The sequence below is a fragment of the Stegostoma tigrinum genome, chromosome 13 (assembly GCF_030684315.1).
Source record: "Stegostoma tigrinum isolate sSteTig4 chromosome 13, sSteTig4.hap1, whole genome shotgun sequence".
NCBI lineage: Eukaryota > Metazoa > Chordata > Chondrichthyes > Orectolobiformes > Stegostomatidae > Stegostoma > Stegostoma tigrinum.
In genome coordinates this window covers 71254778-71281999 of record NC_081366.1, presented here as the reverse complement: position 1 = coordinate 71281999, position 27222 = coordinate 71254778, and the positions used below count along the sequence as shown (strand labels likewise).

General features: G+C 42.0%; 1 protein-coding gene across 3 annotated transcripts in view; it reads right to left on the bottom strand.

The window, feature by feature from the left end:
• Positions 1-27222, bottom strand: part of LOC125458253 (dedicator of cytokinesis protein 2-like) — a 604879-nt gene that overhangs the window by 396231 nt on the left and 181426 nt on the right. For all 3 annotated transcript variants that reach the window (XM_048543364.1, XM_059650772.1, XM_059650774.1), the window contains exons 22-23: positions 16761-16895; positions 905-1013 (exon numbers count right to left, since the gene is read on the bottom strand). In XM_048543364.1, the coding sequence (XP_048399321.1) occupies positions 905-1013; positions 16761-16895 (244 nt within the window). The remainder of the gene's footprint in view (positions 1-904; positions 1014-16760; positions 16896-27222) is intronic.

Sequence of the window (27222 nt, the reverse complement as noted above, 5' to 3'; positions counted from 1 at the left end):
ATCATGAACCCATTGCCGTTGTCAGAAAAACCCACCTGGTTCACTAATGTCCTTTTGGGGAGGAAACTGCCATACCTACCTCATCTGGCCCACATGTGACTCCAGACCTACAGCAACGTGGTTGACTCTGAGCTATCTTCTGGGCAACTAGGGATGGGAAATAAACACTGCCTGATCAGTGACACTCTTATCCCTTAAATGATTAAAAAAAAGGGACCAGAGATAACGAGGTGTGGAGCTGGATGAACACAGCAGGACAAGCAGCATCAGAGGAGCAGGAAGGGCCTAGACTCTTCTTCAGACGCATTTTATGATGTTTACTTATCCATGGTTTTCAGTAGGGAAAAGGAAATGAAAACTTGGAGGCAATGAAGAACAATTATAAAGGACTGAAATGAATGTTTGAAATGTAAGATGTGGTGGGTGTCTGTGCGTACTGGCATGTATTTCCTGTATTGAAAAGTGCGCACTGCACTTGCACCATTGTCGCCTTGCTTCCTGTTGTGTTTCCATGTTGCAATTATCACGCGCTGCCGCAGACATTTATAATAGGAGTACGTGTGGCAAAGGTTACATACTTAAACAACCTTTCCAATCAAACATCTTTATTTGTCTTTTTAAAACTCGCTTTTATGTGTTGTACCTTTTAATACTGTATTTATCACTTTTGGATATTGGACAGTTAGGACCTATCTAATTGACCACTATTATAAAATTCGTTTGCCATTTACAACCATTTACCGGAATTTAACCTGAAAAATAACCAGGAATGCAAAGAGTGGGACTTTATTGCATGCATCTTTTATTCTTCCCATCACAATGGTAGCCTAACTTCTACTGTTTGCACTCACTTCCACCAACACATGCAACACTTCCAATTTGATTTGCACACTGGCTAACTGACCTGCAACAGGATTGTAGTCACTTGCTGACTTTTCATCAGGTTATTGATGGACTCAAATAGTCTTTTCAGTGATTCTTCGAACTCAACCTGTTCCTTTTCTTCATACAGTCTAGAACAAAGAGAAAGCTTTTGTTTATTGATAGGGTGACAAACATGTTTTTTTTCCATCAGAATTGCTGTTCCATAAGACCTAATTATCAAAAAAAAAGATTTGGCAATCTTTATGTACAATAATGTTTATTTTAACAGACAGATATTTTTGTATTAATTATTAGCTGCTCATTCATGTCTCAGTGGAACTCTAGCTCAAGCATCTGATGTTGCAATTAACTTATTCATAGATTCATAGAGTCATACATCGTATAAACAGAACCTTCAGTCCAACAAATCCATGCCAACCAAGCTTCCCAGGCTAAACTAGCTTCATTTGCTTGTGTTTGACCCATATCCCTCTAAACTTTCCTATTCATGTAACTCTACAAATGTCTTTTAAATGTTATAACCGTAACTGCATCCATCACTTCCTGTGGCAGCTCATTCCATATACACACCACCCTCTGTGTGAAGAAGTTGCCCTTCAGATCCTTCTTAAATCTTTCCCCATTAACCCTAAAATTATGCCTCAAGTTTTGAACTACCATACCCTCAGCCAATACCATGTTAAACCCAATCAGGTGAATAGTGCGGGTGTGGTTGGAATATTAAGGTATTTTCCCTCTACCCTTTAGATCAATGTACCTTGTTTTTATTGTACACCTAAAGATGCAACTCATTGACAAATCAACAATTAAGAAGAGCCTAAATGCACGTTCCAGCTGAGGTTAGTATCCATGGGACTATTTTCTTTCAATTTATCACAACGTATTTGTTGCCCAAAATGTGACCTACTTTCCATCAGGGAAATCAAATGTGCTTTGTGGAAGTTCATCATTCAGTCTGCAAACATGACACTAATTTTATGACCATCTGTCATCTTAATTCTCCACCTTCATACATGGTCACCTTTGTGAACCACCTGGAATGTCATGTGTAGTTTCGCTGCCACCATTCCTTTTTGTGGTGTTAATCTAAGCTACTGAGAGCAAGGGGGAAAGGATGCCCCCATGAATCTTAGACAGAAGACAGCCAAATCTTGATAATCGGTAAAAAGGTCTGTTTTATTTCACCTAGAAACGAGTGACAGTCCATCTGTTTTACATGATAGTCTCTTATGAGGTATCAGGATCAATTCAAGAGCAAGTTCCCATTACTACTACTGAAACATTCTCATTCAGCATTGTTAACAACACAGAACCACAGCAGAACAAATGGATGGGGCCATTCTCATGATATCAGTTAAATTTCACATAATAACTGCTTTATAGGCAATCTCCCCTCAGGCTCTTCTTATTCCCCTTATTCTTAAATTCTTTCTGTTGTTTCAAATAAGTAAAGTGGATTTTACTGCCCATCTCCCACACATGCCTACACCGCATTCCAAAGTCTCTCAGACTTAGTCAGGAAAGAAGTCTACTGCTGCAAACAAAATGTATAGGTACAGTTCATTATTCTAGAATCTTGGCGGACTTTTGATTGTCCGCATGCTTTTGGCTGACAACATTCTCTGATATGAATGGATTGTATCCCTTGGAGCAACATTAGTTTCCTCTATTTGTGCAAGAGAACATATTATTTATAAAACAATTAAGTTTTGCCTTTTGACATTGTGACAAAGTACCTTTGTATGTATTTCTTCCATTCATGCGTGTACTTTTTCAAATAAAATTATCATTTCCATCATCAACCATACTGTTGCTGTTCTGGTCATGTTCCTACCAAACTGTTAAATTAGCTACAACAGGAGTCTATTACTATCTCCTGGTGGGTGTGGTGGTAAGGATATCTGATAATTGGTTTTGAAGAGTTTGAAAGAATTGGATAATACCTTTAAACCTGTTAGATTAGTAGTGTCCTAGATAGTAGGAACTACAAATGCTGGAGAATCTGAGATAACAAGGTGTAGAGCTGGATGAACACAGCAGGTCAAGCAGCATCAGAGGAGCAGGAAGGCTGACATTTCAGGCATAGACCCTTCTTCAGAAGCCTTTCTGCTCCACTGTTGCTGCATGGCCTGTTGCATTCATCTAGCTCCATACCTTGTTATCTCAGATTAGTAATGTCTTCTGGTTTCTCACTGGTAAAGAGCTGTTGCACACCAGCGCAAATAAGTGTAAATGGTGTATTTTTTTCTCTTTGGTATGGCAAACAACATTTCAGAGAGCTTTGAAGTAACTCTCTTCCTGATTAGAATTACGGTGATCACTAGTATTTGGCTGCTGTTCTGACTGCGGTTCTTCAAGATACTGTAGAATTTGCAGAGTGCAACGTGTTTCTGCTGATAAGTGAGATGTTTTACTTTCTGATATTATAGTTCAGTTCTCTGTATTTTAAGAGGTTTCTTAACATTTCTTTCCTTTTCAACAGTGTTCTGCCTTTATCTGTCTGAAAGTTGCAGTTTCATTCTACTGAAGAGAGGAGTTTTTTTCAGATTAACTATTAACACTCGCTTAAATACTAAACTTGAAATTAGTTGGATGACCACTAACCTGCATGATCTCTGTCTCATCTCATGTAGATTAATTATCAACATCTTTTACGAAAGTTTCATTCATATGTTCCAATGTTTCAAAATACATCACCACATTATGTAATCTAATGAAGGCAAATCTTGGGATTTTCCCCAAGATACTTGCTGTAAACCATTAACTTCATTCGGCACATTGGCATGATTGATTCAATGGTTCAATGATTGTTTTTGACTCCTGTACAGGTTTTGTTTTGGAAATACCCCACTTCCTAACAGAAGTTCTATCAGCATGATGAAGGTGAGCATTATTTCTGTTTGTGCACATTTTTTTAACTTCACATTTACAAGACAATGTTGAACATCAAAGGGTTAAAAAGACATTGTGTCCTGGTCTGTCCTGTGATGCTTTGCTATTCTTGTATCTTAGAAGGTTGCTGATGTCTGATAAGCTTCTTTAGTAAGTATAACTTTCTGTTCTCATCACACTCTTGTGCTATTTTAGAATTTCCGATTTCAGATTTCACCACTGTCTGGATAGCTCATTCCAATCTGACATCTTACATTGATTGTAACTTATGTAGAAATAATTAGATCAGAAATTCGAACACCAATGCTGTCTCAAGTTATATCCAAACGTAAAACACCACAGTCACAAGTCTGACAATGTACAAAAATAATTAATAAAGTTTTCAAACTGTTTTCCAGAAAGTTGTATGCTTCCATTAAATCCTGCTTCCTCACATTACAATTGGTACTTGATGTAAAGTAATTGTCAAATACCCTTACAACAGTATTAAAAGTGTTTGTTATGTCATTTTAAAATGTGAATGCAAACCAAATACACAGAGTAAAGAAACAGTTGCTTGGTTTATTTGTCATCTTGAATCTTTTCTATATTGTATGAACTGTCTGCTCTATATAGACAAATTAAATTCACCATCTGAAGGATCTATGATTTTAAACCTGCTTGGAGGTGTAATGTCTTCCTCAGTGTTGCTCATTTAATTTGTGTCACCTTTCTTACTTGAAGGATCTACTTGAAAGCTGTCACAGTAATTCCCTATTTTTTCCAGGATCAAATAGTTCAGTGCTTTAAATTAGATAAGAATCAGGAACAGGAGTAAGTAGGTAAGCGTCTCAAGCCTGCTCCGCCACTAAATACAATCATGGCTCTCAGTAATTACTTTTGTATTTGAAAATGTTGAATCCTCTTCAGGAAGGATATCGAAGATGAATTGCTAATTAAACCTTTTTCGTCAAAGCTTAGTTGTTTCTGAAGATTTTTGACTTCGATCTTCTTACTTTTCAGAGCTTTTCTTTAATGACGGTTAATTAAAGTCAAAAAAAGTCCAAACGTGTCACAATGTTTTTTTACTGGAAAAGTTATTTTCAAGTATCAGTGTTTCAAAGATCAGTGAAATCCTCTATAATGAAGAAATATGTCACACACCTTCCCTTTTATTCTTTTTTTCCAATCTCCCCCTTAAATCTAATACATTTCTAATCTTCCTACTGCTGATGAGACACACCACCACAAAACATAACACTGCTTTCTTCGCCATAGATACAGGCAGACCCGCTGAATAGTTTGAGCACTTTCTGTTTATATCAGCAGAATTATGATGTGATTCATAGAACATAGAATAACACAAGAACGGGCCATTTGGCCCACAATGTTATGCCAAATATGACAGCAAATTAAATTGATCCCTTGTGCCTGCCCTTGGCACAAATCCCTCCATTCCTTGCATATTTATGTGCCTATCTAAAAGGTCCTTAATTACCCCTGTCTTATCTGCTTCACCAACTCTGACAGCATGTTTCAAACTCTTACTATTCTTTGTGTAAATAACTTGTCCCTCACTTCTCCTTTGAACGTTCCTCCTCGCAACTTAAATGCATGCCCCCTCAAATTAGACATTTCAACTCTGGAGAAAGATTCTGACCATTAACCCTGTCTATGTGTCTCATCATTTTATAGACTTCTATCAAACCCCCCTCAGCCTTTGATGCTCCAGAGAAAACAACCTGAGCTTTTCTAGCTTCTGTTTGCATGGTCTCCTTGGTTTAAAGCAGTATGTTACTTCTTGAGTCCACTGACGAAAAATAAAAGCAACTAAAGTGATGTGGTTGTTTCAGTTGGGAGGAAAGGAAAATGTTTGTTTAGATATCAAACTGAGGAATGTAGCACTGACAGTCATTATTATGCCAGTGCAGTTTTCAAAAAGCAGTTCTCACTGTGAAGTGTTTGGAACCAGATGGATCTCATTGACTCTGTGATCTGTGATCGCAGTTGTTCACAAGGACCAATTAGGGGGCCCTGGCTGACAAATATAAGCAGGGGATTCAGAGAATCTCCTGAATTCAGGGACAGACTCAGACCTGGCTGGACACAGCCAGTATACGGTGCGCATGTAAATAAAAGCGGCTTGGTAACGGGATGCCAGCCTCTGTAGAGTTATTTCACACAGCTTGCATTTCCATCATTTCTCTTCTCATGCCTTTTAAAGTTTTCTTTCACAAATATTTAGCAGCTTTCTATGTAAAATACATGACAGATTCTATTTTACAGAGGCAATCAATCTCCCAACCACCTACCTTGCAAAACTCTTGCCCTCTTTGATTTTTATCATCCGTCTGCATTGAATGAAATATCTCAAACGCAGCACACTATTAGAGGACATTTAAAAATACACATACACAGCATCCATTGCATTTTCTTTCAGTATACTTTTGTTCTTTCCTCAAAAAGATTTTAAGTTTGTTGGGCATAATTTGCATTTTACGTGCCACTGGTGCCTATTCTTAATTGTTGATTGGTTTATTGTTGTCACATGTACTGAGATTACAGTGAAAGGTACTGTATCATATGCTATACAAGCAGATCATACCATACAAAGTGCATCAGGGTTGCAGAATACAGTGTTACAGTGGCAAAGAAGGTGCAGAGAGAGAGAGAGAGAAAGAGAGAAATCAAACTTAACATTTGAGAGGTCCATTCATAAGTGTGATAACAGAGGGAAAGAAACTGTTAAGCCATATTCCAAGTTAGAATTAAGTTTAAGCTGTATCCCAAGCTCAAGCAATAAACCCATTGATGATGTTACCCTGGCTGATGCACAATTATTTAGTTGTTTTACATTTTATTTATTTTGGACAGATGTGTTGCATTATTAACGATGTGACATAACTTTGTTTCCGAGATAATCCTTAACAAAAAGAATGACTTGTATTTATATTGTTCCTCTCAAGACTTCAGTAAATCCCAAAGTGTTTTACAGCTAACAAATTGCATTTGATGGACAGTCATTGCTGTGATTAGGGGCCATGTAGCAGCTAATTTATGCACATCATAGGCCACAAACCCTCAGTAAGAAAAATGACTTGACTCAGTGATGTTGATTGAAGAAATTAGAGTCAAAAAGTCATACAGCATGGCGACAGACCCTTCTGTTCAACCAGTCCATGCTGAACATAATTCAAACCAAACTAGTCCCACCTGCCTATTCTTGGGCCATATTCCTCCAAGCATTTCTTATACATATACTAATTCAAATGCCTTTTAAATGTTGTAACTGTGTCCCCATCCACCATTTTCTCTAGAAGTTCTTTCCACACATGAACCACTCTCTGTGTAAAAAAAAATGCCCCTTATGCTTTTGTAAATCTTTCTCTTCTAACTCTAATAATATGATGCCTAGTCTTGAAATACCCCACACTAGGGTAAAGACACCCGCCATTCTCCTTATGTACACTCCTCAGTATTTTATAAATTGCTATAAGTTCACTTGTCAACTTCCTGGCCTCCAGTGAGAAAAGTCCCAGCCTAACCAGCCTCTCTTTATACCTCAAACTCTCCATTCCCAAGGACATCCTGGTAAATCTTTTCTGAACCCTCTCCACCTGGATCATATCCTCCCGAATACAGAGAGAGGAGAACTGGATGCAGTACTCCAGAAGGCCAGGAGCATCAGAGGAGCAGGAAAGTTGATGTTTCAGGTCAGGACCCTCCTTCAGAAATGTGGAGGGAGAAGGGAGCTGAGAAATAAATAGAGAGGAGGGGAGGTGCTGGGCAAGGTAGGTGGGATGTTGATAGGTAATTGCAGGTAGGGAGTGATGGGGGTTGGTCAGTGGGGTGGGCGGGGGGGATAGGTTGGAGAGAAGATAGACAGGTTGTGTCAGACGAAGAAGATGGGGATGAGAGGGAGGGTTGGACATGGGATGAGGCTGGGGGTGGGGAGATTTTAAAATATCATAACACTGAGTCAGAAAGATGGAACCTCTGACAACAAAGCCCTCTCTGAGGGGGGAGACATGAAACCACAACTTTCGCACTCCAGGATGAGATTGCTACTTATTGATTGGAAAACAAAGGGTCTGACACAGCTAATGAAGCCACAATAAAAATGAAGAGTGCTGCACTTAATTCTTTCATGGAGCTAGCAAAGGAAGCAACAAAGCAGACTGATTGCAGAAGGGAGTTCCAGGGAAAGAATATAATGACATCAGTCTCTTGAGATTGTATTAGTTAGCAAGTCCATCTCTTAATGCAAATTTGTGTTTTCATTCCTCAGCCTTAATCCAAGGCAATTTCCATTAGTGCATTATTCAAACCACATTTGTTTTCTGTCCTTCAGAAAAGAAGCTAAACCAAGGTCTAAAACCTATGGTTGCAATGGATCAGGTCGACATTAATGATACCACAGCATTAATGAAATAAGTGCAAGGAGTTCTGCTGGTGTCCTAGCCAACATCTTTTTTGAACCAACAACAGCAGATCAGTTGAATTGGTCATTCATCACACTTATCCTTTTCATGTTTACCTACATGTCGTTCCAAAAAATGAGATACCAACAAAGAGGAAAGACAGTGCTCTGTCAATGTAAATTCTTTCTATAGATTTCAATTTTGAATCACCACAGGAACTTGCATTTATACTGTATCTCTAACAAAGTAAAATATTCAAAGGAATTTAACAAAGTCATCATCAATATTTCTCAAAACGAGCCACAGATGGAGAGTCATGATGAAGAGGTTGGTCCATTTTAAGGGGAATTTTAAAGGAGAGTGGGGTAGCAAGGCAATATACTCTAGTAATTGATTAATTAATCCTTAATTATATGGTCTAATTATTTCTGAATAACATGTTGTAGACACAATGAGTCGAATAGTCTCATTCTGCACTGTAAAATTATATGATCATATGATCTTATTCTGACATATTATCCATAATTCCATGACTTCTTCTCTCACTTTTTTAAATAACAAAATGGCTGTGTCATTTTACAATCTGGAGCAGATTCCATTTGAAAATAACTTGGGAAGATCATATTTAGGATAGCATCAATTTTATCACCTACTTCCTGTAAAAGCCTGAATAGAAATCATGTGGTCCTGAGAATTGGTCCTTCTTTGGTTCATTTGGGTTGGATTGATGTTTTTTAGGCTAAGTACTAATTGCATTGAGTTTTTGGCACAATTTTCAATGTATCTCACTATATGTACCTTATTAACTACCTCCTTTGGCAATGCTCATGTCTAATTCCATCCTCATCTTATCACAGGCCATTCCTAGAGTAATGTGCCACTCACAAGATATCTGAGGAAACACTGACAGCCTGTGCACCAGCATCATATTTAAATGCTGGTGGTGCAACTGGACAACTGTACCTGCCCTCAAAAGTTTCTGAGATTTATGCTGGATATGGCTAAGACAAGGAGAATCTGGCACCCCACTCTGTGGGCATGAGACCTCGAGATCCTGTTGGCCATGTTGGTGCCAACATGGAACTTCCCCCAGGACCAGTAGTTGAGGGCATGATACTTGACCATGCCATTGTAATCTGAGGTTGCCTCCTCGGTTAGAGCTATCTCACCTGCCTGCAGGAGAACCCAGCGCTGTAGGAAGAAAGTCAATGACCTTCCCTTCTTCACCAGCACAAATGCCAATGGCTTCTCACCGATACCTGATACTCAGTGTATCTCTGCTACTGCACCTCCACCCACCTCCCACCAAGGAGAAATGCCCTTTCACTGTCATTATTGCTTACAACATCTTCCCTACTCACTGTCACCCATCCCAAACACCAACTCCAATAACCTGCATGAGCTCTGTGCTGCCCACCCACTCACTCAGGACACTCCTCACTTGCACCAAAAGTAATAGCTGTGCCAGTCACTTTCATCTGCATTAGTACTTGTTTGTCTCTTATCCCAGGAGGAAATCTGCCGACTGCAGGGCTGAAAGAGTTAAGACAGGAGGTTAATATTTGGTTCCTGACCTCTTATGCGGATTCTGTAGTGATCATCCCAAGCAGCTGACTGATTGTTTCAGACCTCCGCACTGGTCTTTGAGCCTCGGCATACCGTGCTATGGCCCTCTGAGCAAAAGCTTTCCTCATAGGCTTGAACAGGGCCAACTGATAACTGAAACAATCTTCCTGCCTTCGAGTCTGATCTGAACAGCAGTAATATGAGACTGGTACTCTGGCTGAGGGGGTCAAAACGCTCAAGGGCAAAGTAAGGCAGGAATGTAGTGAGCAACCAGGTGTGCTCACTGTGACAGTGAGCAAAGAGGACAGAAACACAACCTGGTGCAGTCCATGAGTTGGGCAGGTGTCCCTGAGCCTACAATGCCCTCACAGCAGCAGCTGCAAATGTAGATACATGTGGATCGTAACTGTACCATGAGGAGTCACAAAGGTTGCCACATGTCAGATGATAATGTCCGTGGGCATGGCCTGAGTATATACCCCGCTCGTACAGTGTGCCATGAGAAGCAGGTGCTTGTGGCCATGGAGGCCCTTTGGAGCAAGTTGTGAGCTGAAGTTACCAAGGGCCCTTTCAGATCTCCATGTCAAGAAATCACAATATCTGGCCTGCTTCCTGCATTTGGTAAGATGGGGAGCTAAATATTGACAAGGTGATTCAGGCCATTAATAGAGCATTGAGCAAGCTATAATTCTCCCTTTATTGGTAACTCTTACTACTGCCTTGTACCGCTCTCTGCAAATATATAACAGATACAATGAGATAGGTCACACTAGGTTCTTGCCTGATTCTGGAGCAAATCTTGCTATAGCCCACATTGCTCAGGCCCCTATAAGAATCCAGTCATTATTTCCTTCCTTACTATTATGTTGCAATTGTTAATATCAATGCATCGGCATCCCTGATCCAACACTAGTTTCCATACAATGTCCAACATGCTGTTCTTTCGCACTGCTGCAAAATGACAATACAAAGTAATTATTCAATGTTTGCCACCTTTTATTAATGTTAGTTTCGTCACTGCTATCTGTTTTCGAGGCAAATATATTGTTCCAGATTATCTCATTTTTCTTAATATTATTGTAAAAATATTTGTTATTTTTAACTTCCTTTCCCTCTCATTTTGAGGCTGCTGTTATCTGTTGTAATTTTGATATCAATGCTGCATATTTTCTTTTCATTACTAATTGCCTCTTCCTTTGGTTGTACGTCAGTGCTTGCCTCTTCAGTTGACTGTGGGTGGCATTTTTCATCCATCAGAAGATCTCACTTACCTCAGAGTATAACGTGCTTCTGTTGACATTAACTTAATTTTGAATACTTCCCGATAAGACAGAGAGTGGTGGTGGAGGGATAATGGGAACTGCAGATGCTGGAGAATCCAAGATAATAAAATGTGAAGCTGGATGAACACAGCAGGACAAGCAGCATCTCAGGAGCACAAAAGCTGACGTTTTGGGCCTAGACCCTTCATCAGAGAGGGGAATGGGGTGAGGGAACTGGAATAAATAGGGAGAGAGGGGGAGGCGGACCGAAGATGGAGAGAAAAGAAGATAGGTAGAGAGGAGAGTATAGGTTGGGAGGTAGGGAGGGGATAGGTCAGTTCAGGGAAGACAGGTCAAGGAGGTAGGATGAGGTTAGTAGGTAGGAAATGGAGGTGCGGCTTGGGGTGGGAGGAAGGGATGGGTGAGAGGAAGAACAGGTTAGGGAGGCAGAGACAGGCTGGGCTGGTTTTGGGGTGCAGTGGGGGGAGGGGATGAGCTGGGCTGGTTGTGTGATGCAGTGGGGGCAGGAGACAAACTGGGCTGGTTTTGGGATGCGGTGGGGAAAGGGGAGATTTTGAAGCTGGTGAAGTCCACATTGATACCATTGGGCTGCAGGGTTCCCAAGCGGAATATGAGTTGCTGTTCCTGCAACCTTCGGGTGGCATCATTGTGGCACTGAAGGAGGCCCACGACGGACATGTCATCTAAAGAATGGGAGGGGTAGTTGAAATGGTTCGCGACTGGGAGGTGCAGTTGTTTATTGCGAACCGAGTGGAGGTGTTCTGCAAAGCGGTCCACAAGCCTCCACTTGGTTTTCCCAACGTAGAGGAAGCCACACTGGGTACAATGGATGCAGTATACCACATTGGCAGATGTGCAGGTGAACCTCTGCTTGATATGGAAGGTCATCTTGGGGCCTGGGATGGGGGTGAGGGAGGGTGTGTGGGGGCAAGTGTAGCACTTCCTGCGGTTACAGGGGAAGGTGCCGGGTGTGGTGGGGTTGGAGGGCAGTGTGGAGCGAACAAGGGAGTCATGGAGAGAGTGGTCTTTCCAGAAAGCAGACAAGAGTGGGGTTGGAAAAATGTCTTGGGTTGTGGGGGCGGATTGTAGATGGCGGAAGTGTCGGAGGATGATGCGTTATATCCGAAGGTTGGTGGGGTGTTGTGTGAGGACGAGGGGGATCCTCTTTGGGCAGTTGTGGCGGGGACGTGGTGTGAGGGATGTGTTGTAGGAAATGCGGGAGATGCGGTCAAGGGCGTTCTCGACCACTGTGGGGGGAAAGTTGCGGTCCTTGAAGAACTTGGACATCTGGGATATGCAGGAGTGGAATGCCTCATCCTGGGAGCAGATGCGGCGGAGGCGGAGGAATTGGGAATAGAGGATGGAATTTTTGCAAGAGGGTGGGTGGGAGGAGGTGTATTCTAGCTAGCTGTGGGAGTCGGTGGGCTTGAAATGGGCATCAGTTACAAGCTGGTGGCCTAAGATGGAGACTCAGAGATCCAGGAAGGTGAGGGATGTGTTGGAGATGGCCCAGGTGAACTTGAGGTTGGGGTGGAAGGTGTTGGTGAAGTGGATGAACTGTTTGAACTCCTCTAGGGAGCAAGAGGCAGCGCCGATACAGTCATAAATGTAACGGAGGAAGAGGTGGGGTTTGGGGCCTGTGTAGGTGCGGAAGAGGTACTGTTCCACGTAACCTACAAAGAGGCAGGCATAGCTGGGGCCCATGCGGGTGCCCATGGCCACGCCCTTTGTCTGTAGGAAGTGGGAGGAATCGAAAGAGAAGTTGTTGAGAGTGAGGACGAGTTCGGCTAGGCGGATGAGGGTGTCGGTGGAGCGGGACTAGTAGGGCCTGCGGGACAGGAAGAAGCGGAGGGCCTTGAGGCCATTTGCATGCGGAATACAGGCGTATAGGGACTGGACATCCATGGTGAAAATGAGGTGTTGGGGGCCAGAGAATTGGAAGTTCCGGAGGAGGTGGAGGGCGTGGGTGGTGTCACGGATGAGAAAATGGAGTCCAGATAGGTGGAGGTGAGTTCAGTGGGGCAGGAACAGGCTGAGACAATGGGTCGACCAGGCAGGCAGGTTTGTGGATTTTGGGAAGGAGATAGAAACGGGCCATGCGGGGTTGGGGAATAATAAGGTTGGAGGCCGTGGATGGGAGGTCCCCTGAGGTGATGAGGTCATGAATGATGTTGGAGATGAAGGTTTGGTGCTCTGGGGTGGGGTCATGATCAAGGGGGCGGTAGGAGGAGGTGTCGGAGAGTTGGCATTTGGCCTCGGCGATGTAGAGGTCAGTGCGTCATACTACCACTGTGCCACCCTTATCTTCGGGTTTGATGGTGAGGTTGGGGTTGGAGCGGAGGGAACGGAGGACTGCCTGTTCTGCAGGGGAGAGGTTGGAATGGGTGAGAGGGGTGGAGAGGTTGAGGCAGTTCATGTCTCGACGGCAGTTGTAGATGAAGAGGTCGAGGGAGGGTAAGAGGCCTGGGGGTGGTGTCCAGGAGGAGGACTTGTGTTGGAAGCGGGTGAAGGGGTCAGTGGAGGGAGGGTTAGGTTCCCGGTTGAAGAAGTAAGCGTGGAGGCGAAGGCGGCGAAAAAACTGCTCTATGTCCAAACGTGACTGGTATTTGTTGATGTGTGGTTGTTGGGGGACAAAAGTGAGCCCCTTGCTTAGGACTGACTGTTCGTTGTCAGTCAGTGGGAGGTCTGTGGGGATGGTGAAGATTTGGCAGGGCTCAGTGTGGCTGTCTCCTCTGGGGTGGCTGGCTGCGGAGGTTGTGGGCGGAGCGATGAGGTTGTCGGCCGTAGGCGGGGTTCCATCGGCGTCAGCCTTGGGTGGGATAGTGGTGGAGGGTTGTTTTTCAAACTGGAAGCCTGTTACCAGCAGAGCTCCACTGGCATCAGTTTTGGGTCCACATTTGCTTCGATTTGTGTAAATGATTTGGATGAGAATATTAGGGGGCATGGTTAGTAAGATTACGAAAATTGGTGTTACAGCGGACAGTGAAGAAGGCTGTTTAAGATAACAAAGAGATCTTGATCAATTGGGTCAATGGGCTGAGGAGTAGCAGATAGAGTTTAATTTGAATAAATGCAAGGTATTGTAGTTTGGTAAAACAAACAATGGCAGGGCTTCTACAATACTACCTAAGGCACTGCTGTTGATTGCATAACTGAAGGACCTTGAAGTTCAGGTACACATTTGTTTGAAATTTGTATCACAGGTAGACAGCGTACTTAAGAACACATTTAGCATGCTTACCTTCATTGCTCAGACCTTTGTGTATAAGAGTTGAGTCATCAAGGTGAGATTATACAGTATGTTGGTGAGGCCTCTTCTGGAGTATTGTGTGCAGTTCTGGTAGCCCAGTTATAAGAGGATATCATTAAATTGGATAGGTTCAAAAAAGATTTATCAAGAACGTGCCAGGAATGGAAGGTTTGAGTTATTCAAACAGGGTGAACAGGCTGGGACCTTTCTCAATGGAGCATAGGAGGTGGAGGGGTGACCTTATAGAGGTTTATACTATCATGAGAGGCATAGATAAGCAGAATATCAAGGGTCTTTATCCGAGGGTGGGGGCATTCAAAACTAAGGGGCATATTTTTAAGGAGAGAGGAGAACTTTTTTAAAATGTGAAGAGCATTTTTTTATATACAGAGAGTGGTTTGTGGGTGGAATGAACTGCCAGGGGAAGTAGTAGATACAGGTAAAATATTTAAAAGACATTTGAAGAAGTACATCAAAAGGAAAGGTTTGGTGGGATATGAGCCAAATACAAGCAAGTGAGACTAGTTTAATTGGGGAACATGGTCAATGTAGGCTAGTTGGAAGGGTCTGCTTCTGTGTTGTGTCACTCCAAGAATCTGACTCTAATTTTCTGTCATTTTAATCATAAACAGATTGGTCCAGCTTACCTCAAACAAGCTCCACCATATTGCCCTGAAGTTAGTCTTACCTATTCCTAGGATCCTAGGTACTGTTACATGTTTTACCCTTTCAAACATTACATTGAACTTGAACATAATGTGATTGTTGGTTGATAACTGTTTATTCATATTTGGATTGTTCACCAAGACTTCTTCACTCATCATTACATTTCACTTGATCATCCTTTCTTTTAATCTGGGGAATAGCGTTGCAGGAAACTATCCTGAGCACACTCTCAAAATTCACTGCTCTTCTCATATTAAGCAATTTCTCAATCTATGAAAGTTAAAATCACCCATTAAAACCATTCTGCCTTTGCTCATCTAATCCCTGCATTTATACGATCAACTACCTCACAGATTATGACAAGGGGATATATTCATATCCAAGACATCACTCTTAATTTTTTTTGTTTCTTAATTATACCAAAAACTCTGCACTTCCTCTTCCATTGTACACATGGGATTCTAAGAAGACCAGTGTGTTCATCGATATTGAAGGTGCTACCTTATTTATCTAGGAGTAATGCAGAAATAGTCTAAATTCAAACTGCTTATGTACATGATTTAAAATATCTTAGAATGTCATAGAAGTTTCAAGACACAAAAAGGCTGAGTGAGGAGCAGCATGTGCGATCTGTCCCCAGAGTTGTCTCTCTAAGAGTCAGGAATCAGTCACTTGTCTCATTAACTTCGCCTGCAGACTAAAGCATTCAGTCACTGGAGAAGGATTTATGATCAGACAAGCAGAATCAAACCCCATAGAATTGACAAGGAGAAGGAAGAATACCTCACCACAGTCACACAAAAATGTCATCTGTGACTTTGAAGGGGGTTTGGGGCATGCTCCTGATTGGAGGAATTCAATCACAAAACTCAAGAAAAAGAAGCATGGATTTGGGGAGACAACAACACATTCACATTGATCTCCTGGTGATAATTATCATAGCTGGGTTGATACTCTCCATTTTTAAAATCAGTTCCATTAACAAATCGTTCTCATTCATATGATCTCTCAGAAACATCCGAGTCCACTTTCATGACTAATGAATCATTCTGCAGAATTGTCTCTTTAAATGGTGAGTATAGTTGCCAGATGAAAAGACAGCATGTCTGATGGTACCCTGCTCTGTCAGTACTAAAATGAGGTGTCATTCCTGGATGACATGTTACAGGTCTTGAACCCAGGGTTTCTGACTCAGAAGCAGCAGTTTAGCCATATGAGTGAAGCTGACTCTCTGGAAGCTGGAAAAAGTATCTGTCAAGGACAGTAAATTTACCCATCACCATTATGAACGAGCGTCTGAAGAAGCTAGGACAAGCTTTTACAGTGCACAGAAAGACAGTTTGTTAAATTTCCTTTTGTGTGCCCTGTATAATCATTTGCGTAATTGGCTCTTTGTTATAATACATCAGTGCTACCTGAGGTCGAGAGGATGAAAGAAGCACTTCCATCTACATAATTATCCATTATTTAAATGAGCTTTATTATCCATTACTGGGGATAAGTATACTCCTCCTTCTTACTATCATTGTCTTTTGGGATTAGCATTTACTGGGAATTGCTGGAACCTCTGTACAAATATCACAATCTAAATTCTTCAAGTGTGTAGGTGATCAACCAATAGTCTTGGCAAATTGATAAAGCAAATGTTTGCTAAATTCTAAACTTTGTGACTCTTTTACAAAACTCCACTTCTTCATTTAAAATTAAAGTACGAATGCCTTTTAAAGTATACATTCTTTTAGACAAGCGTTCCAATAAAGGTAATGAAGAGATAAAATGATCAATTAGTGAGGAAGCAAATCAATATCTGGAACTTACTGTGCAAATAACGATCGAGATCTCACAATGAATTTAAAGATGTACTCCAGGGCTTTCAAAGTCCGCAAAATTGGTTCACATTGCTTGCCTTCACAACAAATATCTAAATAGTTTTTTAGCACAGTCATCAGTTTCCTGGAATAAGATTTGATGGAGAAAATGAAGACAAATGACGGATTTTTTAAAACAAAAATGTACACTGTTGGATAATTTGATTGATAAACATGTTATTTTGTGGCTTTTTTTTTTAAAAAACTGCAATATTTCATTTCAAAATAACTAAAGTGGTACTGAAAGAGATTTAAGAGAGTTACAAAAATTCAACACATGTCCAGCAACTGAAAAAAGCAATATCAAAGGAAGCAATAAAATGCTGAATTAAATACAGAAAGATTTGAGTTAACATAGCACTATTTATGACTATCTGGAAAACTACATCTCTTTGCAGCCAACAAAATACTCATAAATCACTTTCACTGCTGTAACATAGGAAACCAATTTGCATGCAGCAGATTCTCACTTATAGCAAGGTGCTAACAACCAGACCATTTTGATAGCAATCAAAGGTTTAAATTTACTGAACACTGGGAAGGAAAGAAACCCAATCTTCTTTGAAATGGCTCCAGAAGGCTTCCTTTGAAGGTCTTACATTATCACAACATCCAAAAATCAGAACCTCTAGTAGCACAGTAAGATCCCTGCAGCGTGAGATTGGATGGTGTACTCAGGTCTCTGGGCTGGGACTCAAAACCAGTTTTACAACTGGGAGGCTTGCTTGTCATCAATAAGCCATAGTTGGATGTCAGTATAACATGGTGTAAATTTTTAGGAAGCCTCACTGCAACTGCTCAGTTATAGGCTTCACTACACCTTGAGTAATCATCAATTCTGGGGAGTCAGACACAAGGGAGCTTCACAAGTCTTCAAATTTCTATAGAGATGAACAACAAGCCGGCACATCGAAAGATGGCAAACACTTGGGCTTTTAAATCCTTAAAGTTAATGAGTAAGCATAGTTTTGCTAATGAAACAATGTATTATTCATACAGGAGTTGATCTAAAACGGATTAAACAGTGATCAGAGAACAGATGGTACAGTTCAATTAGCAAAACGATAATGTCAAACTGATAACAAGAAATTCTAACCCAAAGGAGAACAGGATGTAGGAAGTAATTCTGAATCAGTAAAAATGCTGGAATCAGCTTTAGAAGAATTGTCGTTGGGGTCTGCCAATGTCACGTAGAATGAATAGCTAAATAGAACTTTCCAGTTACCTTGTGACACCTCCATAATATTTGCCATTGAGCCATATCATTTTCAGAGCTATATAACACAGAAGAGGCCCTTTGTTTCATTATGTCTGCACCAATCTATCTACACTAATCCCACATTCCCACACTTGGCCCATAGGCTTCACTGTTATGCCACTTCAAGTGCTTATCCAAATAATTTTTCAATGTTATGAGGCCTCCTGTCTTAACTACCCTCCTAGGCAGTGTATTTCAGATTTCCACCAGTCTCCAGAGAAAAGGATTTTCCTCAAATCCCCTCTAAACCTCCTGCTCTTCACCTCACTATTACTCCATCCTTGTTAGTGACCCTGCAACTAAGGGAACTGCTGCTTTCTATCCACCTTGTCCATATCTCTCATAACGTTAGACACCTCAATCAGCTCCTGTCACAGTTCTTCTCTGCTCTAAAGAAAATGGCACAAGCCTATGCAGGCTCCCTTCATGGCTAAAATGTTCCATCCCAGGCAACATCCTGGAGTACCTGCAGTGTAATTACATCCTACAGTGCAGTGACCAAAACTGCATACTATGCTCTAGTTGTGGTTTAATCAAAGTTTGGTACAGCTCCATTTCAATATCCATGCTCTTCTAATCTATGTCACGACTGACAAAGGCAAGTGCCCTGTGTGCCTTCTTAATGATCCTACTAACCTGTCCTTCTAATGTAATGGATCTGTGAACAATTTTCCAAGCTACTTTTTCTTCAAAGCAGTTTTGCATAAAGAGTTGTCTCTCATACACAGATTTTTTTAAAGCAAATCAATATTCCTGCGGGTTGATAAAAAAAACAGGACACACTCAGCGTGAAGTGATCAATCCCTTTCCTAGGGAGTTACTTCTCTTGCAAACTAACAATATTAGATAGGCCAAGATAACCAAGTGTGAAGCCCGATGAACACAGCAGGCCAAGCAACATCTCAGGAGCACAAAAGCTGACGTTTCGGGCCTAGACCCTTCATCAGAGAGGGGGATGGGGAGAGGGTTCTGGAATAAATAGGGAGAGAGGGGGAGGTGGACCGAAGATGGAGAGAAAAGAAGATAGGTGGAGAGGAGAGTATAGGTGGGGAGGTGGGGAGGGGATAGATCAGTCCAGGGAAGACGGACAGGTCGAGGAGGAGGGATGAGGTTAGTAGGTAGGAAATGGAGGTGCGGCTTGAGGTTGGAGGAGGGGATAGGTGAGAAGAAGAACAGATTAGGAAGGCGGGGACAGGCTGGGCTGGTTTTGGGATGCAGTGGGGGGAGGGGAAGAACTGGGCTGGTTTTGGGATGCAGTGGGGGAAGGGGAGGTTTTGAAGCCTGTGAAGTCCACATTGATACCATTGGGCTGCAGGCCCTACTGGATAGGCCAGTTATTTAAAAAGATTACCCTTAACAAGATACTGGAGACCCCCTTTCAGTTCTGTTTGACTGTGAGAGTATAACAAATTGAAAAGCAGACGCCAAAAGAATTTATGGATCAACAAGAACAGTGAACTTTAAAAGTAGGTGGAAAATGATAAAAGACCACGGGGTAACCTACTACAGACAATAAGACAAGATTAGGAAAAGGTGATGTGCAACGAGACCTGGGTGTTATGGTGGAACAATTGCTGGAGGTTGGCATGCAGATGCAGCAGGCAGCGAGGAATGCTAATGGCATGCTGGCCATCACAGCGAGAGGATTTGAGTATAAGGGTAGGGATAGCTTGCTGCAGTTATACAAGACCTTGGTGAGGCCACAGCTTGAATATTGTATGCAGCTTTGGTCTCCTAGTCTGAGGAAGGACATTCTTGCTGTTGAGGGAGTACAGTGAATGTTCACCAGACTGATTCCCGAGATGGCAGGGCTGACAAATAAAGACTGGATTGACTAGTCTTGCACTAACTGGAATTTAGAAGAATGAGGGGTACCTCCAAGAAATATATAAAACCCTGATAGGACTAGGCAGGCTAGATGTGGAGTAAATGTTCCTAATGTCGGGAAAGTCCAGAAATAGGGATCACAGTCTAAGAATTAAAGGGTAAGCCATTCAGGTCTGTGATGAGGAAGAATTTCTTCACTCAGAGAACCTGTGAACCTGTGGAAAGATGATGGGGCCAGTTTGTACAATACATTCAGGGAGGAGCTGGGCATGGCCCTCAAAGCTAAAGGGATCAAGGGTGTGACGAGAAAATGGGAATGGGGTGCAGAAACTGCATGATCAGCCTTGATCATATTGAATGGTGGTGCAGGCTCAAAGGGCTGAATGGCCTACTACTATTACTATTTTCTATGTTAAGATGGAAATGAAAATAATGTAAGAAGTAACACTGATTAAGGCAGTGTGGCATATTATTTATTTTGTATCATTATATCAAAGTGAGATGCACTGATTTAACAAAGAAGCTTGATTTTTTAAATGGAGTTATAGAGACATTGGTGGTTACTGTTGGTTATCAGGGCATGGATATGACTTCCACACGTGGGAAGCCTGAAGTCAACAGGGCCATTTGAACTCTGTGCTAAATTTAAACAGACCCTGCTTTTGCTGCAGCAAGGGCCTAATTGTGTAGTGTGGGAGTTACAATTCTTAACTGAAGTTTTAAATACTTTTGAAGGATGGATGAGGTGTAATGGATGGCCAGGCTACCAAGTTATTTGAATGGAGTGTCCTCTAAAATGTGAAAAAGAACTGTTTCATTTCACCTTTTAAAGTTGAAAAAAATTGCTTGTTGTAGCAATTTCAATTGTTGTTTCTTGACCAAACCATACATGATGTATTTATGATGTTATTAATGCTTGTCTGCTTTCCATAAACTATTATTATCATAGTGAGGGTGATTTTGTACATTAACAGTTTAATTTAAAGTTGAAAAAGGACAACAAAAAGACTAAGTGCCATTATTATGCAATTGGAAAAAATTAAGTCCTTGAACGGATTCAAATGGCATTCATGAATGACTTTTTTATATAAAGTGATGTGTAATTGATATTTTAAATTTAATCCTGTTTCACATCTGTGTAGCTCCTGTGGTCTGCCCATATAATGGGTGAGTTTATAATGGGAGAGTGTAATGACAAAGGGTCCGGGCAAGGTTCAGCATAGCTGCATTCAGGAACCATTGGAGGTGGGCAAGAGTACAGTTTGGCATGGATTGGCAAAAAAAGGTTCATTGGCAATGGATAGAAGGACAGACGATGTGAGGTTGAAGGGCTGTAGGGCCAAATATTTATGAAGGCAACTGTAACAAGGTCCTCTATAAACACACTGCCTCAGCAATCAGCATCCTCGTGGCCAGCTCCAGTCCGCATCAGGAAGGGTAACAAACCCAATTCCATTTTACAGGAGCCTGATCAGAACAGAGGTCCAATATTTGTGATACTTTTTCCAAAGGAATGGATGACAAGTGGAAATTTCCAGGCTGAAGCTGCCTAATTCATAGGCTAAAATCTGAACTCAGTCCTTGATCATTCTTCTTGCTCTACACAATGGGCTTTAATTGTGGAATAAAATAGTTTTTGATTCAGACAAAAACTTTCTTTATCTCTTGTTAATTTGGTCTGCTGATAGAATGAAGGTCAACATGGTCCAGATCATAAATGAGTTTAGCCATTACGTTCCTTCTGCTACCATCGTACAAATGGGAATCCAGAATGATTAAAGTTAACCAGTTAGTTTCCTTACAAGCTGACTGATTCCTCTGAATTAAATAGAGTACCTATTGTAGAATTTTCAACAGGGACCCCAAACTCCTGATATGAGCAATATACATAGATCAGTAAGGTAATAATTAACTTGACAAAGGTAAAATCACGCATAATAAAAAAGCAAGTTCCAGATAAAGGAATTGTTGGGAATCATGCTGTGCAAAAGACAATAGAAGCTTTTCCAACTAAGTTTTGCAGAGACTTTTTTTTCAGACTAATGGTTTATCCAGGGTAAGCATACTTCCCAATCTTAGTGAAAACACAAACAAAATGCTAACAATTTCGGAATAATGCCCCAATGCTAAGCATTCAAGATCAGCTTCAACACATGAAAGCAAAAGCCTGAAGTATCAGAACATCCAGCATCCATCCTTTATATTGAGGGGATAAATAGTAAGTAGTGAAGCACTGAAGAGATCAAATAAATTCCACATCCAACATCTCCAAATTGTGGGTTGGCATCAACTCAGTCTGATACAAGTGTGAGGTGATGCACTTTGGTAGGAGTAACCAGAAGGCAAAGTACAGGGCTAATGGTAGATTCTTAGTAGTGTAGATAAGCAGAGAGATCTCGGTGTACATGTACACAGATCCTTGAAAGTTGCCACCCAGGTTGACAGGGCTGCTAAGAAGGCATACAGTGTTTTAGCTTTCATTAATAGAGGGATCGAGTTCCAGAACCAAGAGGTTATGCTGCAGCTGTACACAACTCTGGTGCGGCCGCAATTGGAGTATTGTGTACAGTTCTGGTCACCGCATTGTAAGAAGGATGTGGAAGCTTTGGAAAGGGTGCAGAGGAGATTTACTAGGATGTTGCCTGGTATGGAGGGAAGGTCTTATGAAGAAAGGTGAGGGGCTTGAGGCTGTTTTCATTAGAGAGAAGAAGATTGAGAGGTGACTTAATTGAAACATATAAAATAATCAGAGGGTTAGATAGGGTGGATAGGGAGAGACTTTTTCCTAGGATGGTGACGGCGAGCACGAGGGGGCATAGCTTTAAATTGAGGGGTGAAAGATATAGGACAGATGTCAGAGGTAGTTTCTTTACTCAGAGAGTAGTAAGGGAATGGAACGCTTTGCCTGCAACGGTAGTAGATTCGCCAACTTTAGGTACATTTAAGTCGTCATTGGATAAGCATATGGACGTACATGGAATAGTGTAGGTTAGATGGGCTTGAGATTGGTATGACAGGTTGGCACACCATCGAGGGCCGAAGGGCCTGTACTGTGCTATAATGTTCTATGCTCTATGTTCTATGTTCTATGATGCTGTGCTCCCCTGTCACCACATACTCTCTGTTATTTAATCTTTCTGATCACCCTAAAACATACTCCCCAATCCATAAACCCCATTCCCCCATCCATTTGCATGTATACAACTGACTTCCTTCTGTCATAGAATCCTGAAAGCATAGAAGTGGGGCAATCAGTCCATTGAGTCCACACCAACCATCCGAAGAGCATCCCACCGCAACCCACTCCTGCAATCCAGCACTTCCTATGGCCAATCCACTTAGCCTGCACATCCCTGAATGCAATAGGCAATTTCCTATGACAAATCCTCCTAAACCTGCACATCTTTGGATGGTGGGAGGAAATTGGAGCACCCAGAGGAAACACACACAGACACAGAGAGAATGTGCAAACTCCACACAGTTGCCCAAGGGTTGAATTGAACTCAGTTCCCTGGCGCTGTGAGGCAGCAGGGCTAACTGCTGAACCACTGTATCGCCATGCTTTCATAGAGAAAATGTTAGAAGTTATAAAAGACATTATAACAGGGCACTTGGCTGAGTGCAAGGCAATCAGGCAGAGTCAGCAAGCTCTTGCCAACAGAAAGTTATGTTTAAGTAACTTATTGAAGTCCTTTGAGGAAGTGACTTGTGCTGTGGAGTGTGCGAAAACAGTGGCTATATTATAAATAGATTTCCAGAAGACACTTGATAAAGTGCTAGATCAAAGGCTATTGTAGAAACTAAAAAGGTAGAGGCTAACACATTGGCATGGATAGTCAATTGGCTGGTTAACAGAAATCAGCAATAAGTGAGCCTTTTTTCAAGCTGGCAAGCTGTCACAAGCGGTATGCCACCGGCACTGGTGCAGTAGCCGGAAGTCTTTTACAGTTTGTATAAATGATTTGGATGAAGGGATTGAAGAGATGGTAGCTAAATCTGATGACAACACAAAAATGGTTAGGACAGTGAGTTTTGAAAAGAACATAAGAAGCCTTCCCCTACCGCATCCCAAAACCAGCCCAGTTTGTTCCGTCCCCCCACTGCATCACACAACCAGCCCAGCTCATCACCTCCCCCCACTGCATCCCAAAACCAGCCCAGCCTGTCTCTGCCTCCCTAACCTGTTCTTCCTCTCACCCATCCCTTCCTCCCACCTCAAGCCGCACCTCCAGTTCCTACCAACTAACCTCATCCCACCTCCTTGACCTGTCTGTCTTCCCTGGACTGATCTATCCCCTCCCTACCTCCCAACCTATACGCTCCTCTCCACCTATCTTCTTTTCTCTCCATCTTCAGTCCGCCTCCCCCTCTCTCCCTATTTATTCCAGAACCCTCACCCCATCCCCCTCTCTGATGAAGGGTCTAGGCCCGAAACGTCAGCTTTTGTGCTCCTGAGATGCTGCTTGGCCTGCTGTGTTCATCCAGCTTCACACTTTATTATCTAGGGATATAGATAGGTTAAGTGAGGGGGCAAAGATCTGGCAAGTGGAGTATAGTGTGTGAAATTGTCCAATTTGGCAAAAATAATATATGAAAAGAAGTATATTTTCTAAATGAAGAGAGGTGGCAGAACTGAGATGTTAAGTAATCTGGACGTCCTCATGCATGAATTACTGGTTAGTATGCAGGTATAGCAAGTAATCAGGAAAGCTAATAGAATTCTATGGTTTAATGCAAGGGGAATTGAATGTCGGAGTAGGTTGGTTATGCTTCAGTTATACTGGGCATCGGTGATATTACATCTGGAGTACTGCGCACAGCACTGGTTACCATGCTTATGGAAGAACATTAATGCATTAGAAGCAATTCAGAAAATGTTTATTAGACTAATGCCTGGAACGAGTAAGTTGCCTTAAGAGAAAAGACTGGACAGGCCAGGCCTGTATCTTTGGAGTTTAGAAGAACCAGAAGTGACTTGATTGAAACATATAAAATCCTGACAAGACCTGATGAAATGGACATGAACAGGATGGCCCCAGATTTTCTGGTGAGTTACAATCCCATGCAGATTGCTTCTCCTGCCCTTCTTTTTACCTAAAGAAGGGAGCTCTGCACTTCTGAGAACAGACTATGTTCAGAGCTCCTTCAGGAAATGTGAAGCTATAGGTCCATTGTGACAGCTCTTTCATAGCACAGGGCAGTCAGGGGAAGGCAAGCCATGTGCTCTTTTCACAGCAGGCAGCTGCTGTACTCTGACCCTCAAATGGTCCTGATAAGTTACTGTGACAGCTGTTGCCAAAATATAACGACACAAGGTAATCGTGATGGTAGGGGCTGGGAGGTAAGATGCAAGACACTTTGGAGGACAGCGAGCAGATAAGTAGAGTGCCAAGTGGGTAGAGGGCCAGAGTGCCAAGTATGTAGCATGCTAGCTGGGGAGGGCTACATTGCCAGATGATAGGATGGCGGATGGGTAGAGGTCGGGTGTTGACTGGGTTTGGCGCCAAGTGGAGAAGGAGTAGGGTGCCACCTATGTATGGTTCTACTGGGGGCTTGGTGGAGTGCCAATTGAGTAGGGTGCCAACTGGTCGCAAGTAAGGTGCCAGCGTGCAAGGATGCATGGAAGCAGGTTAGTATTTAAGGTCGGTTAGGGTGGGCTGGAGAAACTGGGTCTGGTGTTGGGTGGGGAGGATATGTGTCCGGTCTGAGGGTTCAGGTCAGCTCAGATTAGGGCAGGGTCTGGGGATCGTATGTGTTAACCATGAGGTGTGTTTAATAGCTACTTGGCAGTTAGACTCTGGATTCATTAATCTAACTTTTCTTCAGTAACTATTTTACTTAATTTCATGGGAATGGTCCATAGTCTCTGATTTAAACAGAGACTTTCAGAAGGTTCAAGGCGTAAAGAAAGTGAGCAGTGGAAAAGTCAACCTCCCAAGCAATTCCTTTGGAAAATTCCTGTGTCAGGAATTCCACGTGCAATTCATACCTTCAGTAACAAGATGACTGCCTGGCTTTTGGAAAATCTGTTCTGATGTTTCCTGTTGTGGGCGAATGCTAAACGAGGGGTCACAGTTTAAAAATTAGTAGTTGTCCACGTAAAACAGTGATCCTTTATTCATTTATGGGATGAGGGCATCACTGGCCAGGCAGCATTTATTGCACATCCCTAATTGCCCAGAGGCAGTTAAGAGTCAACCACATTGCTGTGGATCTAGAGTCACATGTAGGCCAGACCAGGCCAGGATGGCAGTTTCCTTCCCTAAAGGACATTAGTGAGCCAGATGGGTTTTTCCAACAATCAACAATGGGTTCATAGTCATCATTAGACTCCTAATTTCAGGTATCTATTGAATACAAATTCCACCATCTGCCATGGTGGGATTCAAACCCAGATATCAGAACATGAGCTGGGTCTCTGGAATAACAGTACAGCAATAATATCTGGGTCTCTGGATTAACAGTACAGCAATAATACCACTTTGCCATCGCCTTCCCCTCGAGATGGGAGAAGTAACATTCTGCTGTGATTATTTTTGAATTCCCTTACTTAAAAGGCAATAAGTGCAGAATATTTAGATTTTTTTTAAGGCAGAGAGGAATAGATTCTGTAAGACCAAGAGGATGAAATGTTATAAGGGGTATGCACGCAGGAATGTAGAGTTGAAGTTAAAATCTGATCATCGTGACCTTATTGAATGGAAGATCAGGCTTGAAGGATCAAGTGGCCTACCTGTTATTCCTTGCTCATTTATTCATGTGACCTTCTCTCATTCCTTTCTACCTTTCAATTGTTCTCAACATTAATTTCCTTTGTTTCAATTGCATCCAATCCTCATCCATAGCATGGTGAGACTCTGAGCAAAATGTGGCTTCCGTTGCATCAGACCAGTCTCACTCTCATTCTGTAATGCTCCTTGTGATAGTAGTTTTTAAGTGAAAATTTTTTTTTTGACTGTCAAGGAAGTCACAGAGGTTACAGGGGAAAAGTAGAGGCTACAATCAAATCAGTTGTGATCTTACTGAACGGTGGAGAGGACTCAAGGGTCTGCTAGATCTGTTGTTAGTTTTAAATCAGAGGTAGGTAAGCTTTTGTTAAGCAAAGATACTAAAAGTTATGGGCAGAAGGCCGTTATATGGAGTTAGGCTCCATATCAGACAGGATAAATGGCAGAACAGGCTCCTGGAGCTGAATGGCCTATTCCTATGTTCTATGACTGAATGACCCATTAGTATCTTTGCACATTTTTACATGTATTAGTGGGTACCGTGGTCACTGGGGCCATGTGACAGTATTCAGGATGGAGCAGAGTGTCTGGCTTTGCGC